This window comes from Mya arenaria, chromosome 5 (assembly GCF_026914265.1).
Source record: "Mya arenaria isolate MELC-2E11 chromosome 5, ASM2691426v1".
NCBI lineage: Eukaryota > Metazoa > Mollusca > Bivalvia > Myida > Myidae > Mya > Mya arenaria.
Window position 1 is genome coordinate 77292117 of NC_069126.1, and position 20572 is coordinate 77312688.

General features: G+C 33.7%; 1 protein-coding gene across 3 annotated transcripts; it reads left to right on the plus strand.

Moving 5' to 3' along the window:
* The first annotated feature begins 186 nt into the window (after positions 1–186).
* On the plus strand, positions 187–18955 carry LOC128233629 (hepatocyte growth factor receptor-like). Of its 3 annotated transcripts, none has more exons than XM_052947392.1 (18): positions 187–1348; positions 1598–1753; positions 1913–2047; positions 2399–2542; positions 5366–5514; positions 5841–6005; positions 6280–6376; positions 6705–6989; positions 7140–7316; positions 7429–7676; positions 7972–8105; positions 8521–8622; positions 11759–11836; positions 12229–12413; positions 12990–13099; positions 13602–13764; positions 14304–14440; positions 14908–18955. In XM_052947392.1, exons 1-18 carry the CDS (start codon positions 1031–1033, stop codon positions 15197–15199), a joined length of 3075 nt encoding a protein of 1024 aa, XP_052803352.1. In that variant the 5' UTR covers positions 187–1030; the 3' UTR covers positions 15200–18955. The 3 variants fall into 3 exon arrangements, with proteins under 3 accessions (XP_052803352.1, XP_052803353.1, XP_052803354.1); XM_052947393.1 differs by having other exon boundaries at positions 6705–6932; XM_052947394.1 differs by lacking the exon at positions 5841–6005.
* The last annotated feature ends 1617 nt before the right edge of the window (positions 18956–20572 follow it).

Sequence of the window (20572 nt, forward strand, 5' to 3'; positions counted from 1 at the left end):
TGTGAAAATGATCGAAAAGGATACAAATACTTACGTCTCTTAAGATGCATAAACAATTCCGTTTTCTTCGATTCAAAACCTGATTGCTTAGTTGTTGTCCCAAATATATCCGGTTACATAGACCTAACACTTAATAAACGACAATGCTCTGTGCTCACAAGTAAACGGTATCATAACTTATCACGGATCTTTTATTTCACATACTCAATACGTTAAAAGATTGACATATCAATGTGCACCATTAGCATAATCAGGCAACGAGTTCAATTTAATATGGCTTACAGAATATGATTATGTATTCTGAACGATTTAATACTTAAACGATAAGGGTTATATGACAAGATGGATCTGCAAAATTCAGTAATTAAACGAATCTTAATTTTCGCCATTTTAAACTTATTTGTTATTTATACTCAAGGAAAGAGATTTGTAAGCAACGGAACTATAACAGGAACTAAGATATCTTCGTCAGGAGAAGTGTTTGTGACACACGGAAATACAGTTGTTTCCCTTTCTGCAAATCTTTCTGTTATAGACAATATTCAAATAGGTATGACTGAGTTGTGTACGTACAAAGGATATTGTGTGCACAAGGAGATTAATAAAATTTCGGCACTGGATATAGTGACCTCCTCATCCGAGAAAACGACGTTGCTGTTGGCTTTAAAGTTAGGAAACGGGAACATTTTTACTGTTTCATCATCTGATAACAGTCTTAACGCAAACGTTGTGAATGTTGACTTTGACGAGTTTTTTGACAAAGCATCACATTCGTTTGTATTTCAAACTGGAAAAGATTCATGGAACGTAATTTTTTGCGAAATCATTGAACCTTCACACATCTCATGGAAGGTCAAGTCTCTTTGCCGTATATGAGATTGGAAAAAATGTATCATACAGTATTCGTCTTCTTGATATCTACAAATTGCAGCCGTCATTCAAATTTGATATTCTATACGAGTTCAAGAATGGATCAAACGCATACTTTATTGTGAAATACTATTCGGACCGATACCCTCTAGATTCGTACATGTACTCCTTCATCCGTTTATCCCTCTCAGGGACTCTAATAGAATTACCGTTCCGAGTTACAAACGCAAACATGTCATTCGTTTGTGCAAACCTATATGACAAAAACGACACCGATAAAACGCTACTTCTCCTATACAAAGACGCCTCAAACCATTCCAATGATTCTATCCTTTACCATGTTGCCCTCGGGAACATAGACGAGGAGTTGGATGAAGCTTTTCGGGGATGCAGGGAAGGAGGGCGTGGGGCGTCTCTCTATTGGCTAAATCGGCCTACCAGCTGCCCTCCAGACACTGCATGTCCTTGTTACCTCATGGTTTGTGCTCATATATTAAGTATTTAAATTACATTTACTTATATACTGTTAAGTTGTTTCATAATTACTAAGCAATACTGTTAGATAAGCTAGAAATAGCTGCACGTTTTTATACCTAAAAAGCATATCAATTTTAGTTGCATTAATACAAATGCTGAGATAGCTCTGTAATCAATACAATGTTATATATTCTGCATTCCATTCCTTGTCCATTGTAATGTGAACGTAAGTATTTCCACATTTTTACAGACAAATTACAGCAAAATTTTATCGGCCAAAATCCTCATTCTTGCTCCTTCTACCTATCCAGTATTTCTTGAGGGGGATGTGCTTGCCATGGTTGTAAGCGAGGAAACGCAATACACGGTCATTTTCTTCTTGTTTGATTCAGGAGTCGTACAAAAGGTGAGATTTTTACGTCATATAAAGGGTCTTGACAAATGAAAGCGTGTTGGTAACAAAGTGCGCGCAAATCCATAACCGTGTAAAAGGCTAGCCCAGAACAACATACTACGTTAACTATGCTGGCATCCAGATCAAAAATGACAAATATGATAATTTTAGGTAAAATACGGATTGTTTTCGGACATTCTGGCCACAATAAAAGTTAAAGATACGGAATTGGAAACAATGCTGGACGTCACAAACGCTGCCCTGTGGGTTTTTGCAGAAGGGCTGTATGTCAGGTTTGGAAGACAGGTGATGATTATGCGCGTTCTTTGAACACTTTTTATACGTTTTAAACATTTTGTACAACGTCGTATTTCACATTTCCTTTTATTAGCGATGTTCAGTATCAATTGATAGTTTGTATCCCTGTACCTTTCGCTTTATTCCAAGTTAACTTCTCACTTCCGTTCTAATAAAATCATTGTACTAGATAAAAGATATTACTTTACTCTGTTTTACTTTATGTTCATTAACAATTACACAATGGTAACTTTGCCTTATACTATACACTGCGCTTTCAATGTCTGTGCTCTTGACTGACTCTTGGGTAATTCTTTATGTGACAACTTCTTCATAAAAGTGTTTCTATCGTTATTATAGTTGATCCTTTTGAACACAAGCACGTGCAACATGCATGGGGACGTTGTAAGCTGCAGACGGGATACAAGTGCGTGTGTGTGGTGTATGGACTCAGGGTCGTGCGTTCGAATAGAGGAATGTAGCGGTGACCATAAAACCGACTCGGTGAGTTTTAAATGTTGCGCATTGATTAATCAGCTATTTCAAATTTAAAACAAAAAATGAGTGTATTATATATTCTATTTGGCTTTATGCTGTGAAAGTTTTCAGTACTCAAAGACGTACTGAACGGTTACCAAAGCATTGACATGAATAAGGCAAACTATTATTTGAAGCCAGAAATCGGGGTCAATATGCCTCGTTGACAATCTATTCATTAATGTCGGTGTGTACACCTATAATGACTTGCTAGAGAAAATCACAAAGATCTGGAGTAAACGGCCGGGGCGCAAACCCATCTGGTAGCCGACCACGTGGAGAAATATCGTGATCGCAGTATTGAGCGGCCACCAGTGTTACACGACGATGGCGTCAGCGATGTAGACCGATCGGGATCGGAGGTTGAATTCGAAAACGAGACATTATGCGAGACGGACTAAGATACAGGTCCTATAAAGATAAATATTAGCACATGGAATGTGTTGCTTAAAGCGTAGAGTGACTTTGAATAAAATACTCTTGATAACAATCTTAAATCCTTTTGGAAATTGCTAAAAGGTTTCTACCGTTATGATATAAAGGAACCCCTAAGCAAGAACCCTGAAACATGGCAAAACCATTTCCGAGATTTATTGCTTTGAGGTAATCAGTCAAATCGGACTGATATAGCTTGGGATTGGGATATGATAAAAGACAAATACAACAGCCTTTTAAATACTGAACTTACTGGATAGGAAATTACTAAACACTTTCTTAAATTAAATAGTGGGAAATCTCAGGGGGATGATGTATTTGGTCCTTAATTTTACCAGAGCTCAGGACGTATTTTACTACAATCTTGCGTCCATTATTTAATAAGGTTTTGAATACAGGCAGTTTTCAATACATGGAAGGATAGTATTATTTTCCCCATGCACAATCAGACTCTAAGAAAGATCCGCCTAACTATAGACTTTATGTTCGCAATGTTTTCAATTTGTTTAGCTAGATGAGGCACAGGCGTGTTTTCGTGATGGACATACGCCAGAGGACAATTTATAAACGTTGCAAAGTATTGTACCAACATATCCTAGAATACCTGCGAATAAATTTTGTGTCAATCCTTGAATTCCAAAAAGGCCTTAGGTGGATTGGCGCAAATTAATGTTTTGCTTGTATTCTTAATAACAGGGTTCAAGGAAAGCTTTTTCGTGTATTAATGTATATTTCTTTCATGCTTTACGATGAAATATGGGGTTTTAACAGTGAAATAACAACAGTGAAAATATCAATTTGATATTTTCACTGCAAAATAAGGAGTGAAAATATCAATTTTCAGAACTACTTTTAAAATCATTTGTTATTACATGTACTTGCCTTGGTCAAAACAGAACACTGGACTTCAGTAAATTATGTCAAAAATGTTAAAAAAATAAAGAAATATTTTATAAATTTAAATAAATTTATAATTGGAAACTAACAACTTACCGTTTATTACCGGTTATCCCGTTTATCAAACATTTTACTGATCTTTGAAGCTGAATGTTCGAACATTTGCTTTCATTCCAAACAAATTACAGACAAAAGCAACTGTTCGAACATAAATAAAATTTTATAGCATCGTTCAAATGTATTTTGAACTGTTAACCGTTGTAGTACGTAAAATGAGCTTCCTGGAGAATTCACACAACAATTTACAGATAGATCCGATATTTTTTACCCCACCCACATCTCAAAATGTGTCAACAAACTAGTGTGGCATTTACTCTTCTGGAAAATAAACATTTTAAAGCGAAACAGACTGGTCTGTAAGATGACTGAATATTAACTTACTATAAAAACACGCGTATATGCAGTCTTAAACTAAGAAGAATGGTTAAAATCCAATGAGTATCCACATTTGTTTTGCTAACACATTTGACCTTCCAAATTTTCATTCCATAAATAGCGGCGTAGTAATTTGGTTAAAATAAAGTGTTTTCATTATTTTTTGGAACATTTGTGCACTAATAATACTTCATTTTTTACTGTTCATAAAGCTTTGCAATAAAAAACGAGCGAATATTAAGCTATAAGAATGAATAGCAGAGAACTATTTCTCAGCAAACCGAAAGTAGAAAAGTTGACAGCTATAATTATGCATGAGGGGCGCCCCACGGGTAGCGGCATAAAGCCCACCCTTTTCAAAAAGGGGGTAATTCAGAAATAAATAAAAAAAAACAAATAAAACTCCGAAAATAAGCATAAAAGAAACAGAAAATTTGTTTATTTCAGTGTAAGATCGTATTTAATTTCACTCGTGATCATAAAAAAAACTACATTTTTACTCGTGGCTTCGCCACTCGTGAAAATATGTTTTTCTATGACACTCGTGAAATAAAATACGATCTTACACTGAAATAAACAAATATCCTCTATGTATTCAAATTTACGCCGATCTGTGCGAGTCGGTGGCGATAAATAAAACCAGCTTTTTACATGTAATGTTGGCACAATACAAGAGGACGTATCTAGTACGAATTTGTTAATTTATTCATATATTATTTGTATTCCTTGCTTATATCAAAAGGAATCATGGATATTGTTGGTCACAAAATGCTTGCTGCAGAGGCCTGGAAATCAGTTGATGATATAAATATTTCAATGAAAACTACAAGGAAAAGAACAGTAGTCAGTAAAAACACATCATATATATATATATATATATATATATATATATATATATATATATATATATATATATATATATATATTGATGCTTATTATTTTATTTTGTATTATGGGTCGAAGGCATTTTTTTACAAATTAAATTGATTATTTTTATGTATTTGTTTATATATAATCCAACAGGGAGATCCTCCGAGAGCCTCATCCATTATTCCTCAAACGTCCTCATTGGTGCCTGGCTCTGTGTTCCGCATACATGGCGTTAATTTGGACATGACCAAAATGATTGCTATTGCTATCGATGTGGCCGGTGAACAGTGCCATGTTCAACGGTAAGTCTCGTGTTTTACTGTTGCAAACTTGGACCCTTGAAATACGGTTGTTTCATTATTCTAAAATGTTTTATTCTAAACACATGTTTTCAAAGACATCTTGTAGAGCTCGTATTTATTGAGTTTTTGCAACGACATTTTTAATAGCAGGTTTAATTTAATTTTCTTATTGCAATGCAAAGCATGACTGTTTTTAACATAAAAATTATTTAACATATTTAATGAATTAAAAATTAATTATAGCCAGACAATATGACACAGTTTGGATCTGTGCTTTCAAAATATCTCTGTTTCTTTATCTATGTTTGACAAAAAATATTGTTAAGGGAGACGATTAGTTCCAGTGATTTCCTCTGTGTTTTACTGACTGGAGTTCAGACAACTGTAAATACAAGTATGAATATTGCCATCGGCAATGTAACCAAGACGTTCATTTTGAAAGTATCACCACCAGCTCATCTGAAACACGGAGTTATAACTGTAATTCCAAGGTTTGTCAAATTCTGAAGTGTTACAAGAATAACGCTAAATCCGAGTATAAAAATAAATATGTTTGTCAGAACTAAGGAAACTCATGATGTACGTGTATGCGGCGTTACAAAAATATCATTTTACATTCTAATGAATAAAGACATATATTTCAAGTATGATTTTACCACCTGTTAAAAAATTAACATTGAATTAAAGGATTGACGAACAAAATAATAATGTAGATTATATTTTATTTCACTACATTTACTTTCTTTTACAAATTATACCTTTTAGTGGCGGAATTCAAGTTACAATGCGTGGCAACAATCTTACTAGTTTAGGAATGGCCTATATCTTCTTTAAAACTGAATCAGGAAATATTGTTTCTCAGGTAAGGATTTTGCCAATTATAATCTAGTACAAATTCCGTATTATAAAACAATTAACGTTGAAATCGTCTAAGAAATATTTTGGAACCGGGTGTCTACTTTCAATCTTTATATAACAAAACAAATGAACATGTTAATTCCCCCAGTCACTTTACTAAATTAAGACTTCATTTTTTACTTTCAAATGTCTGAAATGTGGTCATTATCGTATGTATCCCTCAATTATGAATATTTGAGATTCCAAAGATTATCAAGTTAAGTAATTAGTGTATATATAATGCACAAGTCCAGCCGCAAGGGCTGTTCAAAGTTATAGATCAATACTTACAGAGTGGTGCCATGTGTGAAGCAAGCACGAACACAAATCTTCATTGCTTTACACCCCAGTTGATTGGTGGCAATGGTTTGGAGAACTCAACGATCTACATATCTCAAGAATATGTCCTTCGTACAAATTTGTCACATCTTGGTGACATCAATGAATCACATGACGAGAAGAGCCTTTATGTGCAAGTGGTTGAAGATCCAGTTGTATTTGGTTTTGAAGGACTTGGACAGGTACAGAATGTGTGCAATCTACCATGGCATGAAGATGCAGTCACATTTGTACTCAAGGTAACGGCTGATGTATCATCATTCAAAAACATGAAAACATCAATAACTGTGTTGCTTATAAAACTGTATCTATTCAAACAATGTGTCTACTTTGGATGCGATAATGGTATTTCAATTACAATTAACTACGGAGTAATAATTACATTTCAGGGAGAAGGACTACTGAATGTCAATAAAGAAGACATCCGAGTAAAAGTGTATAAAATTGGTCATGTGAACATTTCCAAGGTAACGAATGTGGAGTTGAACTGCTCAATACACGCTGACGTGATCTGGAACAAGTTAGGAATCTTGTCGACACAAAGAAGTCATTGGATGAATGTCATGGTAACAGAAAAACAAGAATACCTTTCAATTATTGGGAAAATAAAACTTATGTTAGTGTACGTTTCTCTACGAAAAGATAAAACTATTGCGGTTTTCTAACTGTATGTTTCAGGTAGCAATTGGAGACAATCTAATGTACCACCCTGGAATCCTTCACCTTGACCCACGCAAACCATTAAATGCAAGTTCCACTGTTCCGACAGGATCAATCGGCTTAACCAACTCAACAAAGCAGTCACCCCGTGTCGGCTCAACAGTGATTGCGGTCATCACAGTGGTGGTTGGTGTAGTTGTTATAGGATGTATAAGTATATTCATCTACAGAAAGATTTCGAATCGCTCCCACAGAAACATATTTAGGTAAAGGACCTTTTTCTGTTTGCGCTTATTTTTCAGTGTTTATGCGGCGCTTAATTAAAGCACTGATTTGAACATATTATCATAAACTTAATTTCTGGTGAACAACAATCGTTTTATTCTTCTGCAATTGAAGAAAAATGATAACATTGTTTCCACAGAAAGACTTATTTACATTGTTTAAATTACTTGGAAGAAAAATATCCTTTTGGCACACGTCTCTCGTGCCATTTAACAAGGTGTATGGTCACTTCGCTTGCTCTTGTTCATAGCTTTATTGCATTATTTCCTTCTTTAGAGGACGGTTGGACAGGGACCGTCCCCCAATTGTGAGCTATAGCGGGGAGCGGGTGCATTCAGAGGATCCGAGCACACAGTATAGTCACAGTCTCTCCAACAGAGATATTACCTTAGACGACCGGCCCCTTTCTGGTTAATATGCATTGAAGAATATATTTTTTCATGTTTGGTTGGAAAAAGTGCTGTCTTATCCATTACAAACAGCTTCAGTTGGCAGTATACACGCCATTTTTTTTTAATTCATTCACAATTGTTAAATTCTTCCATTGAAGGCTGAGCAGGTCTTCATGTACCATTTATTCGATTCAGTTTTGAATAGTTTTACATTCATTTTCTCAAATATGGCACATTTTTCAAAACTCTCCGAACGCAGGGCTTTTTAATCAGTTTAATACTTTGCTATATCGAAAATACTTTAGGCAAGATTATTACATGAGTAAAACATTTTTAATGTCACACAACGATATCGTTCCTTCATTAACTATATGTCAAAACAATATATACGTAATATATCTCTTGAACCATTAAGTGTGCATTTTTTATCCAGACGCATTGGAAGATTCTACTGCTAGCCTCCTTAAAAGGTTTGAAGATGAAAGACTACTCATCAAAAGGGAACTTTTGTGTTTGGAAAAACTCATTGGAAAAGGTAAAGTTTGTTTAATGGTGTTATATTGATAAAGGAGGGACTTATAACTACGACATTGCTTTCTGCTATGTGTACCACGTGATACACAACTTCCTGGAAGGAAGTAAAAATACATATAAACAATGGCTACATCTGATAAAGGTTTTTGCAGTAACATTGATTGAAAATGATGTTGCTGGTGCAAAGTTTCTCTCAGCCTTTAGTTGTTAAATTTAAGTGGTGCCGAGGTCTTACTTCATCTAGGAAAAGACCAGAACTTATTAACAGGTTAGCAATTTATGCATATATGTTTACATTTAAGTAAAAGTGTAAACGTGTAATAATTTGGTATGTTGTAGGTTTAACATAAAATATTTAGTCCTACAATGCCATTGGAATTGTACTAATATATTGCATTAGTATACCTTACTTCTATAGAACATGAAGTAAAAACGCCAGGGCAATATTTTTGACTATCACCCTGCACTTTCACCCTCTGATGTCATGAAATTGACAATACGCTACAAATACGCCGCCATGTTGGATATTTATGTGTAAATTATGATTAATGAAACTGGCATTACAACCGTAAAAGACATTTAATATGTTGCCTCATTTTTATAGAACATATGCAATTTGCAAAACGCTACGAATACGGGATTACTGATAGTATTTTACTTAAAGTATGTATCACCTAAGCGCTTTGTTCACCAGCCGGCAATTGTTCGGTATAATAAAATACATATCGACTGCCTTGAGGATGAAAGTGCATATTGTCAACCTGAGGTAAATACTGTCGACCGATGCAAACCCTCAAGACAGTCAATATTTATATAATATGGTTTCTAGCCTAGAATTTAGGAAAACATGCATATGAGATGAAAATATATCAGTCGGTCAGATCCAGGTACATTTTCTCAGTCTTATCATACAGCTGATTCTATCTTTGTGTTCTTATGTGTATTTGTAAATACATTATGTTTATCCAGATATCAAATGTATACACTAGGTTTTGATGTTTTATTATTTAGAAGTTAATTGCATTATTTATTTTAGATGCTCAGCCTGTATTTAAGCTGGTTTATGCAATGTCATTATAGTGCCTGTTGATGAGTGATGAGTTCAACAGTTAAAATTTACATTTAACTGACCGTTCCAAGGCAGTAACTAACAAACTTTGATAAACATACCTAGTTTTTTTTATATAGTATGCACGGTGTTGTTTGTAGAGTTTTGTGCTGTTGTTCCATGTTTCTTGTATGTGTGGGTTTTTTGTTTGTTTTATGTCTTTCGCGTTTACCCTGTGCCATTAAACGGGGTTTATTTTTATGCTTGGCTACTGAGCATGTTTCTGTAGATTTTCACAATAAATGTTGAATGATGTAAAAATAAATGAAAAATTTCCACAATATCTTGATTTGATTAGAAAAGTGTGTAACCTGCACACATGTTACAAATAATTATTATATATATACAGCAATGTGTTGACAATTCATAATATTAAATATAATACTAAATATATTCTTGTGTTTCATTTTAGTGTATTATTTAATGTTAATATGTTTCTGCATGTCGCTTAAAAATGGTGAAATGTCCGCAAACTGTGAGGCTATTATCATATCCCATAAGACATTTCAAAGTTGCATGATTTTTGTAAACAGAATACAAATTCCCTTACTCTGCAAATTGTACACTCTGTCTAAGGGATTGATATATATGACTGAATTGATGAATGATGATGCAAGTGTTAAATGTATATAGATTAACATCATTCAGAAGCTGCTCAAACAACACCTGTTTTCTTTCCTTTACAGTATGTATACCCTTTTTCTCTTATTTGCACTCTTCTGAGTGTAATCCGCTTTACAGCTTGTCGCTGCATTTCAATTAAATTAAAGTATCCCTTTCAGTTGTTTGAATTGATGTGACAGTATATATTTTCATCTAAAAGATCTACAGCTGACTGACATAAGATAACATATTAAAATAACTATGCAAGCAATGGAAATCACCATAACATATCATTAGTAGAAACACTTCAATTCATGACAAACATTAGTAAAAATGTTCACACGTAATGGTCTTCCTTAATTATATGATGTTATCAATGTATATGCGAATGTCACATTTCCTGCAAGACGTGATCAATCTGAATATTGTGTTTTTCTGTATTTTGGGGAGTTGAAATTGATTTGTCATACTACAAGAAAGCCTCTGAAACTTCAAACAATTTTGTTTTTTTAAACAGACGCGGCTCTTGGTGTTTGGGTGTTTCTGTTTAATGTATATTTATCAATCTGCAATAAAATCATAACCGTATTAACATCACATTCAATAGTTCTAATAAAATTGTTTCTTAATATCACTTTAGTATATTATTTGTTTTTATACTTATTTAGTCATAAGGTCTCCATAAATTGAAGCATACAAAACGAAAATATGGCTATATTACATTCAGTTTTAAAATACCTGTGATGCGGTGTATATGTGGCAATTTTATTTAAAACAGCTGATTGGAAAAGTAAAATTTAAGTGTAGAAAATTTAACTTGCAAAATGAAACATGCAAAATTCCCATCACGTTTTACGTTTATTATTACGTTATCTAGATACATAATATTGTTTACGATTGGTCCAATGTATTAATCTAGTTAATAGCGTTCAAGAAGATCTCATGGACTTGCATGTGCTTACATGTGATAATATTTGCTTACAAGTGCTTACTTGTGCCTGTTTTTGCTTCCATGTCCTGACAGGTTTTTTTTTTGTTAACATGTGTTTACAAGTGCCTATATGCTTGCATGCGCTCAAGGTTGATTATATGTTCCTACATGTGGCTGTAAATGCTTTTATTTGCTTACGGGTGGTTATATGCGCTTAGTTGTGATGAAATATGTGTACATCTGCCTGTAAATGCATTCATGTGCTAACCGGTGTTTATATATGCTAACATGTGCCTGAAAATGCTTTCATGTGATGACGGGTGCTTATATGTGCCTACATGTGGCTGTAAATGCTTTCATGTGCTTACTGGTGCTTATATATGCTTACATGTAATGAAATACGTTTACATGTGCTTACATGCGCCTGTAAATGCTTTTATGTGCTTATGGGAGCTTATATGTGCTTACATGCCTTTCATAACTACTTTTTTTCAGGTCACTTTGGCTCAGTGTACAAGGGTTCGATGATCATTGATGATATAAAAAGAAAAGTCGCTGTTAAAACTCTGCGTAGTAAGTTAAGTAAAGTTGAAAAGAGAGATCAATATGTTACAAAGCGGGTTAAACAAAAAGTCTAACAAAAAGCTGAAAATACTTGCAAATGACTTCATAGGTATTGCATTTATATTCTTTATCCCTTCAGGATATTAATTGGACATATCCAAAATAAACACAACAAGTTAGGGTGCACTCGGGCGGGTCAGTATGAAATGAAAGCACTTGTTTCGGTCTGATTAAAACTGTTCATTGACAGTTATAAAACGTGCAACACTTTCGACTCTCGAAAATTAATTTCATAAAATAACGTTAAAAACTGGGGAGGGGCGCTAGAATGATCAACTTAATCAATTGCATTTACATGAAATTTATTTTGAAATACCAAAGCCCACTTTTTCAATATCTAGAGAGTGAACAGACGGAGATGAACGTTCCGCAATTCCTGAAGGAAGCCTACGTGATGAAGAATTTTGACCACCCAAACGTCATGTGTCTTTTGGCTATTTGTTTAGAAAAGGAGGAAATGCCTTTGATTGCTATGCCTTATATGAAGCACGGCGATCTTTTGTCGTACCTTCATGATGAAACTCACGTACGTTTCTAAATATGCATTGACAAATGATATGTTCTGCATGCATTAACAAGTATCTGATATATTATGACCAGCATAGCTTCAGTCATATAGGCACAAAGCGTCTTAATACAAGTATAAGGTAGCAACAGGATATGTATGACACAATGTTTGGAAGGTAGTGGTTTCACAATAGTCAGGGCAACTAGTGTTATTAAAAACTGACCAATACAAGAGAGGAGAACTCATGATATATGTTGGAAATTCGGTATTGTGTGATCTACCCTACATATTTTTAGAATACATCAAAATGCAATCATTCAACTTATTATTCTACATTGTGTGCATTTTGTTCAACACTAATTGTGTCGCAGAAGAGGCCGATTATCGGAATCATCTAATTGGGAAAATCACAGTAGCTCTCTGAATATTGTGAACAATGATAGTTGTTATTATCATTTAAAGTGCATCAGTGCGATTTTTGAAAGTATCATTTATATTGCTAAATCGCCATTTTTACCATAAAGATGTTTGTTAACAATATTGTGATGTGTCATAACATTGAAGTGATCAAGTTTGTTCTTCGTTTTCCAACAGATTCCAACCGTTAAGGACTTGGTCTCGTTCGGCCTTGACATTGCTAAGGGTATGGAGTATCTAGCACAGCTCAAGTTTGTACATCGAGATCTCGCCGCAAGAAATTGTATGTACGTATGAATGTGTGATTTTAGTTGTTGAGCATGTCTCTTAAACTTTCGAAACGTATTTTGTTATACAAAGGGTCTTGCAATAAATTGTACATCATTTTCGTTTGACAACTGTTCAAATACAAACACATCGTGAATACAAATCCGTTACAAGTAGCTAACGAATGGTTTGCATTGAAACTGTATATTTACAGTATTTAAAAGTGCATCACTGTCATCGCTCCCTAAATACGGTTTGAAAGCGGTATGCATGCTCAATATTTATGCAAAAAACTACAGAAACAAGCTCAGTTGCAAAACGTTTAAACATTAACCCAGTTTAATGGCACTGGATAAACGCCAAAGACATATCAGTTAGGATCGCAAAGAACATAAACATCATGAAAACATTCTGCACAGTGTGCACGTTTTTATGTCTATAGTATGAAATCATGAATACAGTTAACATAGAAGTTTATTCGATTACAACCTGACGCTTTAAACGTCTGTTATTGTTCAAAAGGCTAGACGAAAATTACCAAGTAAAAGTCGCGGACTTCGGGTTGTCACGTGACATTTACGAGAGCACCTACTACGCCACTCAAGCGAAGGGTGCCCAACTACCGGTCAAGTGGATGGCAATAGACAGTTTGTCCAGCGGCGTCTTCAACGAGAAGACTGATGTGGTACGATCTGTATCAATTTGTTTTATTTTTTGCGTTAAATGCAAATATCGTTCATCGGATCAATTTATTCCTCCCCAAGACCGATGGACATATGTACCCGATGGGAAGTTTACAACCCGAAGGGTATTTCCATATGTATACCCTTATTAATTAAATCGTATATTGAGAATAACCCAGGGATTTTTGTTTTTTTAGATTTTAATTTAATTTTAGACTTATTTATGAACACAACTACACACAATATCCAGATAAATAATGATAAAATGTAGGATCAAACAAGAGAAACTATGATACTAGTAAATTATTTTAGCCAAAAAACTTCATGTTTCACGAATTGTTTGTTTCATTCAGATACCGAACATGAAACAATATTGGATATTATGACTCAGGGTGTCAGTCCGTACATTGTCGTAGATAAGTGTGTTATTTAACGCCATTTATTTTAAGTGGTCTTTCGGCCTTACGTGGACAACTGTCTTATTTCACGCCATTATTATACCGTCTCTCGAAGGCTTATTAATATCCCTGTCTGTTTTCAGTGGTCGTTCGGCGTAACGCTGTGGGAGTTGATGACTCGAGGTGTCCGTCCGTACTCCGTCGTAGACAACTGGGATATGGAGAAATATATCAAGTCTGGTCGACGACTACCACAACCCAGATACTCGCCATTACCTTTGTATGTTCAGCTGTTTGTCATAAAAATACAATCATAGTTCCCTACCCATCAGGACATGTTTCGAATTTTGTTCGATTTCGCAAGCATGTTTGTACCTTCGATACTGCACAACCAAGGGCGATATCGCTCGGTACAAATGTTTTTGTTCACTGTAGGGTACGTTTATGGTCTTGTCCATGTCAAATGTATTGCCCAACCAGCTTTCAAAATGAGATGTTAAAGTCTTAAATATCATATATTTTCTAAGTAAAATGCGTTATTGCGTACGTTAAGATAAATGTTTCAGATGAACGTTGAATCTAAAAGGTACGCCTGGCTGTGTTAAATTGTAAACAGAATAATATGTAATGCTCTACGCAGAGCATTTCACACATGTGTTTGACCTAGTTTTTGGGGGAAAAGAACCTGTTATCCCTATTTGCAACCCATTGAATTTATCTTAATGTTAATGTTTTTCTCTTTGTCAGATACCGACTGATGCGGAGATGCTGGCTAGAGACACCGGTCAAGAGACCGTCATTCGCAGATATCCGGCAGTGTATCTCAGGCATGTTAGAGCGTGTGCAGCTTCGTCTAGGAACAGTTGAGAACGAGGCAGATATCGGGGCAGTGTATGTGAAACTGAATATGGGGTCGCAGTATGTATACGCTAATCAGGATATGGAGGACAGCGTTGATCAGATTGACTCTGCTGAAGCAGTTGACGACTCTGAGAGACGTGATATGAATGAAATCATTAATGATCTATCTGAAACATAAATGCATATGCTTTTGTAGGACTTATGACTTTTACTGGCTCTATTACTTTTGACTTGCCCCCATAGCACAAGATGCTAAACTGATCTACTTACCCTATACTCTGTGGGCTCAAGGCACTTTCGGGAGTTGTAATGGACTGCATCAGTCCGTTTCATTAACTTCATGTTGATATGATACTTTGCAGTAGCATATTAATATATATTACGTTATCACGCGAAACGGTCCAAGTCATGCCTAGATTACGTAGCGCTAAAAAGGTTTAAGCATACCTCAAAACTTCGCCAAAAACCTTGAACATGAATATTTATTCGATTTTGGTATTGATTTATTGTTAAAGTAAGTATTCTTGACAGAAAAATTGTTTTGGCTTTTGTACCTTCCACAACTTTCAATGTTTAGTTTTTGTAAGCATAAGCTCATTTCATTAGTTTAAATACATATTTTTCACAGAAAACATATCGATAATTTCCCATATTGATTGTAGTGTTATCATTTTCCTTTATCTACATTATATATTTTAATTGTTTAATTAAGATGCTCGCGATATAAATAAGTGTTTTGATGAAAATGTTCATGTCTATTGGATGTATGTTATTTGTATATGCTGAATGTATTCTATAATAATTGTATATACCTGGAGATTTTCAACAGTGTAGTACTACTGTAGGACATATCCCCGGTTCTAGGATTCTTGATGCAACATAAAGATCAAATTTATTCAATGCTGTTTGATCCAAATACATGTACGAATGGTAACTTTAATGCAAAACTACTAGTAGTAACAAACATGTTCGTACTCATAAATTAAACTTACTACATACATAATAGAATTATTCTTCTCATAGCTTTAATTTCAAAAGCACTGCATCAATTCAATATGACTTTCTATTAGTTCGTACAAGTCCCACGAAAGGTTGGTGTAAGTAAATCTAAGTCACAATAAGCAGATTGTTCCACGCCACAATCAAGTCATTAATAGAACGCAGCTTAACGACGAATTTATCGATAACATGTTGGCATTAATTCCGATTTATTGTGAAATCACAACCAGTGTGGTCATTAACTTTTATGTTCTTAATGATGGTTTCTCTAGTTTGACGAGGATGAGCTGAAGATGATTTCAAACCATGCATTAAGATTATGCTAAACCATAATGGCACTATCCTATGGCTAAATCTAAAAAAGAAAGCATATAGAATCGGAAATATTCATTTGTAGGGTATATATTCGTTGTGATGATTCACCTATTTATACTATTATAAATGTTGCTCTCTTTGATCTTGTACAGAATGACATTAATGACTTTATGGATTTAGGAGCTGTTCATTTAGTCGGATAATTGAAAAGAATATTGTATACTGAAAACATTATACTTACCATGCACAGTTGGGTGTTGCGTGGTAAAGCCCTGATTCATATATACCAAGATACCTGAAAAATATGTATTAAGTAATGTCACAAGGTACTTTATCTTTGTAAATCTACAGTTTTAGAATTGCAAAATTGAAAATCTTACAATGATTTAAAGGGTAAATATACATTTGCAAATAGTAGAGATGCTTCAACTATTGATATATGAAAATGTGCCGATACAATATGAAGGAATGCGCTGTGGATGAAGATGAGTAATAAGAAATTCAAGGTAGAGTTCTACTTATGATTAAAGACTTTGTATCAGAAGGATAAGTCCTGTGTTAGAAATCGTAAAAGCTATAATGAATATTTGGACAATGCTACAGGACTGAGATGAAGAGAAATCGTGTATGCTTTTATTTTCTTATTTGTAGAAGATTTAGTGTTATGATGATATTATACTTATCTAAGTTTGGCAGTAAGAATTAAGGAGTAAGAATTAATACCGAAACAAAGTAAAATTATTTTTTGCGGAACAGTGGAAGAGAAATGAGAAATTGACATATAAAGGGCGTGATTTTGAAGTTGTTTTACATAATAAGGAATTGTTTTCACTTACGCCTTACTTAAGTCTAAGATAATATATCACTGGTAACAGTTTGAAAGCCTTAAATATATTGCTAAATCATTGTAAAACGTCTTAATTTAAAACAACAATACCATGTCAACAGTTCCATGTTTTTGTTAGTCCTGTTGTATGTTGCTCTTCGTATGAGGGGGGGGGGGGGGTACTAAACATAAACATATATAATACACTTGAAATTATGTAAACGTGTTCTGAATGTACGGATCAGTATAAGTTGCGTTGGTATTTATAGTGAGTTAGGAGGGTATACGATATATATTGTAAATTGGATAAAAACTATGAAATATCAAATACAGATAATATTATAATACAATATGAATATGAATTAGCAGTAGATTCTTGTAAAACGGTGCTAAAAAGCGGGTGTATAATATGAAGAACTTGTTTAATACAAATTGTTATATATATGAATGATCCATAGAGAGTGACTTAACATTATTTATTAAGTATGTTTAAGAATATACTGACCGATAGTTTTGTACAAGAGTGGTCAACATGTTTTAAGTCAATAAATGCTTTATTTCTCTACAAAAAAGTAACGAGAGTTTTATATGAAAACTTATATGATATACTACAAAAAAATCTTCAAACTTATGATATTAGATTACAAATATTTGCAAACTCTTTGCGTATGCATACAGGTATGTATAAAAGTTATCGTAACGCTTTATGAAGAATTATATTATGAATGTTGCAATACCAGAGATTTAGAAGATGAATATTAGTCAATATCTATCTATGCATGCTATAGTTGTTTTAGAAAGAGAGATATGGTTAGACCTTGTATATTAAAATGTATAGAGCTAGTGAAGACTGAAATGAAACTATACTTAGAATACCTAGACTTTATTGTAAGTGTTCTTTAAATTGTCACAACAACATTTTGAATATGTTACAATTTAGTTAAACATTCGGAAATGTATCAAAATGTACATATGTTATACATTGTTTTAGATAAAATTGCAAACAGCTAGAGAGGCACTTTTCCCATTTACGTGTTCTATACTTGCAACCCTGTTTATTGAGCTTTTTCACGAAATAGCCGCGGTAAATATAATATAGAAAATAACCATAAACGATCGCACTCGAATGTTGTACAAATTGTAGTTTATAATAAATGTTGTATTTACCAGTGTTTACATAATAAGAAGCTTTAAGAAATATACAACGACTATTCGTACATGTACAAAGTATGTTTTTCATTTCCCTTTGAATTTTTATTGTTATTGTTCGGTATGTTAACAGTTTATATGTCTGATGTTGCTGAACGCCTGTCTCGTAAGCGTTATTTAATAAACTCCATGTATTAAGTGTCATTAAGACAGAGTTTTCACTTAGTGATTCTTTAATTATGCACGCAAATACATGAAAGAAATAACGGCATTTCATATGATTAAAACACGTGTTTTGAATAAAAGGTCGTAAGTAAACACATGCATGTGATTCGATAGTAAACTCTGGTGACCGGTATCGCGATGATAACCTGCACTAATAGTAAAGATGCGGTACAGTAAGTTTACTGATATGAAGAGGGGTTTAATCGAAATTAGTTCAATGAGGTCATAAGAGATATAAGATAGAATAAAAAACGTAGTTGAAAATATGCTACATCCTCGTTACATTGAAACGTTTTTGTAATGTGTTTATGAAAAAGGTATTTCTTTTTTTTCAAATTACGCTCTAATGTATTGTTATTTTGTAAATTATGTATATTGACGATGTACTATGTAAATACCTAAAATAAACACTTCTGTTTGCCTGTCTGTTTTTCTTCCAACTATCTTAATGGCCATAATTCAAGAAGTCGCATTTCAATGTCTATCCCTATTACGATTATGACCGTTTTTAAGTTTTCCTGCAGTTAATGGCCATTGAATAAACGTTAGAAAACATAGCTGTCAATCAAAACTGACAATGGTTGAACAGAACATTATTTTTTTCAAAATAAGGTCACGATGCACTAAATTAAATCCAATTTGCAACCATTTGATACTAACTGTTACTTTGAATGGAAAACATTGAAAAATAGGCCATAAAAAATAGATTTCTTGTGGACATTGAAATGACAAAAAAATATTTATTTGACATTTGACATGGAAGTTCTTTGACAAGAGTTCTTTAAATGTACCTTTTTTTGTCTTGACATTTGAAAATTAATTATTTATATTGGAAACAATTATCTTAACAGAAGTGAAAAGCCGAAGTGAAAACATTTGATTTGTGAGTTGTAATGCTAAGCACCAATTTACCCATACCGCTGTCTTTTGTCTATGCAATTTAATTAATTCCTTTTATGTTCAAATACATTTAAATGATAATAAAAATGATATTAAGCTAATAGAATATAACTAAAAATGTTTTAAAAAAGCCGCCTTATCGGGAGCTGAATTTTGTAAAGATATCATCTTATTGGTATCACCAGAAAATAACATTGTTATCTAATGCAATTCTGTAGTTTTCAAATAAGGTTTTGAATGAAATATGTTTTAACATAAGGTGAGACAATTTGCAAGAAAGCGCCCATAAGTTAGTTTTTTCTGCGCCGTGCACAATTGAACATTGTTATCAATCGATATTCAAAGTTAATTCAAAATATTAGAGTAGATACTGGTACATAAGATGAAATTTGTTTGAAAAAAAAATCAAAGTACAAGGGAAGATCACTTTGCATGAAATGGCCCAAGATTCAAGCGCTGTGTACAATTGCGCATTACCATCTATTTATGTGCAGTTTTACTCATGTCTAGTAGTTTCCAAGTTATGCTTTGTACAAGAAAATTCAAGTACAAGAGGATATACCTCTGAAAAGATGTGACCAAGAGTTATAATGCTAGTACTGTGCACTATGTCACATTGTCATATTATCTTAATTTATTTCTAGGTGTGCTTACATGATTTTACATCATAGGTCAACAAAATGATGGATTTTTCTAACATTTCTAAAGTGGACATGAATATTTTATTCTTAAATTAAAATGACTAATGCTACAAAACCAAGCGCAGGATTACCGTATATGAATAAGATATAGATACGCTTATACACATTAAGAACTATCCGGTAGGTCAATAAATAGAGACAAATTAAAATGAATCATAGACTCAAAGTTGTCATATATTTACGCTAAATGCTTGGGCTGTTTATTCATACGTATATCTAGTGTCTATGTAGTCATCTTGCATTTACTTTTTGCCGCATTGCACAGGTTTCGAGAAAGCAAATTAACGTAAATCGATGATGTCCGCCTGTAAGATGTCTGAAATATGCGTAGACATTCCGTTTTCATACGATGTTTTAACCATGTGGTGTGTTCACAGTTACGGCCTGAACAAGGTCCGTAATATAAAAAATCAAAGTGCCCAAGTTTTATACTTCA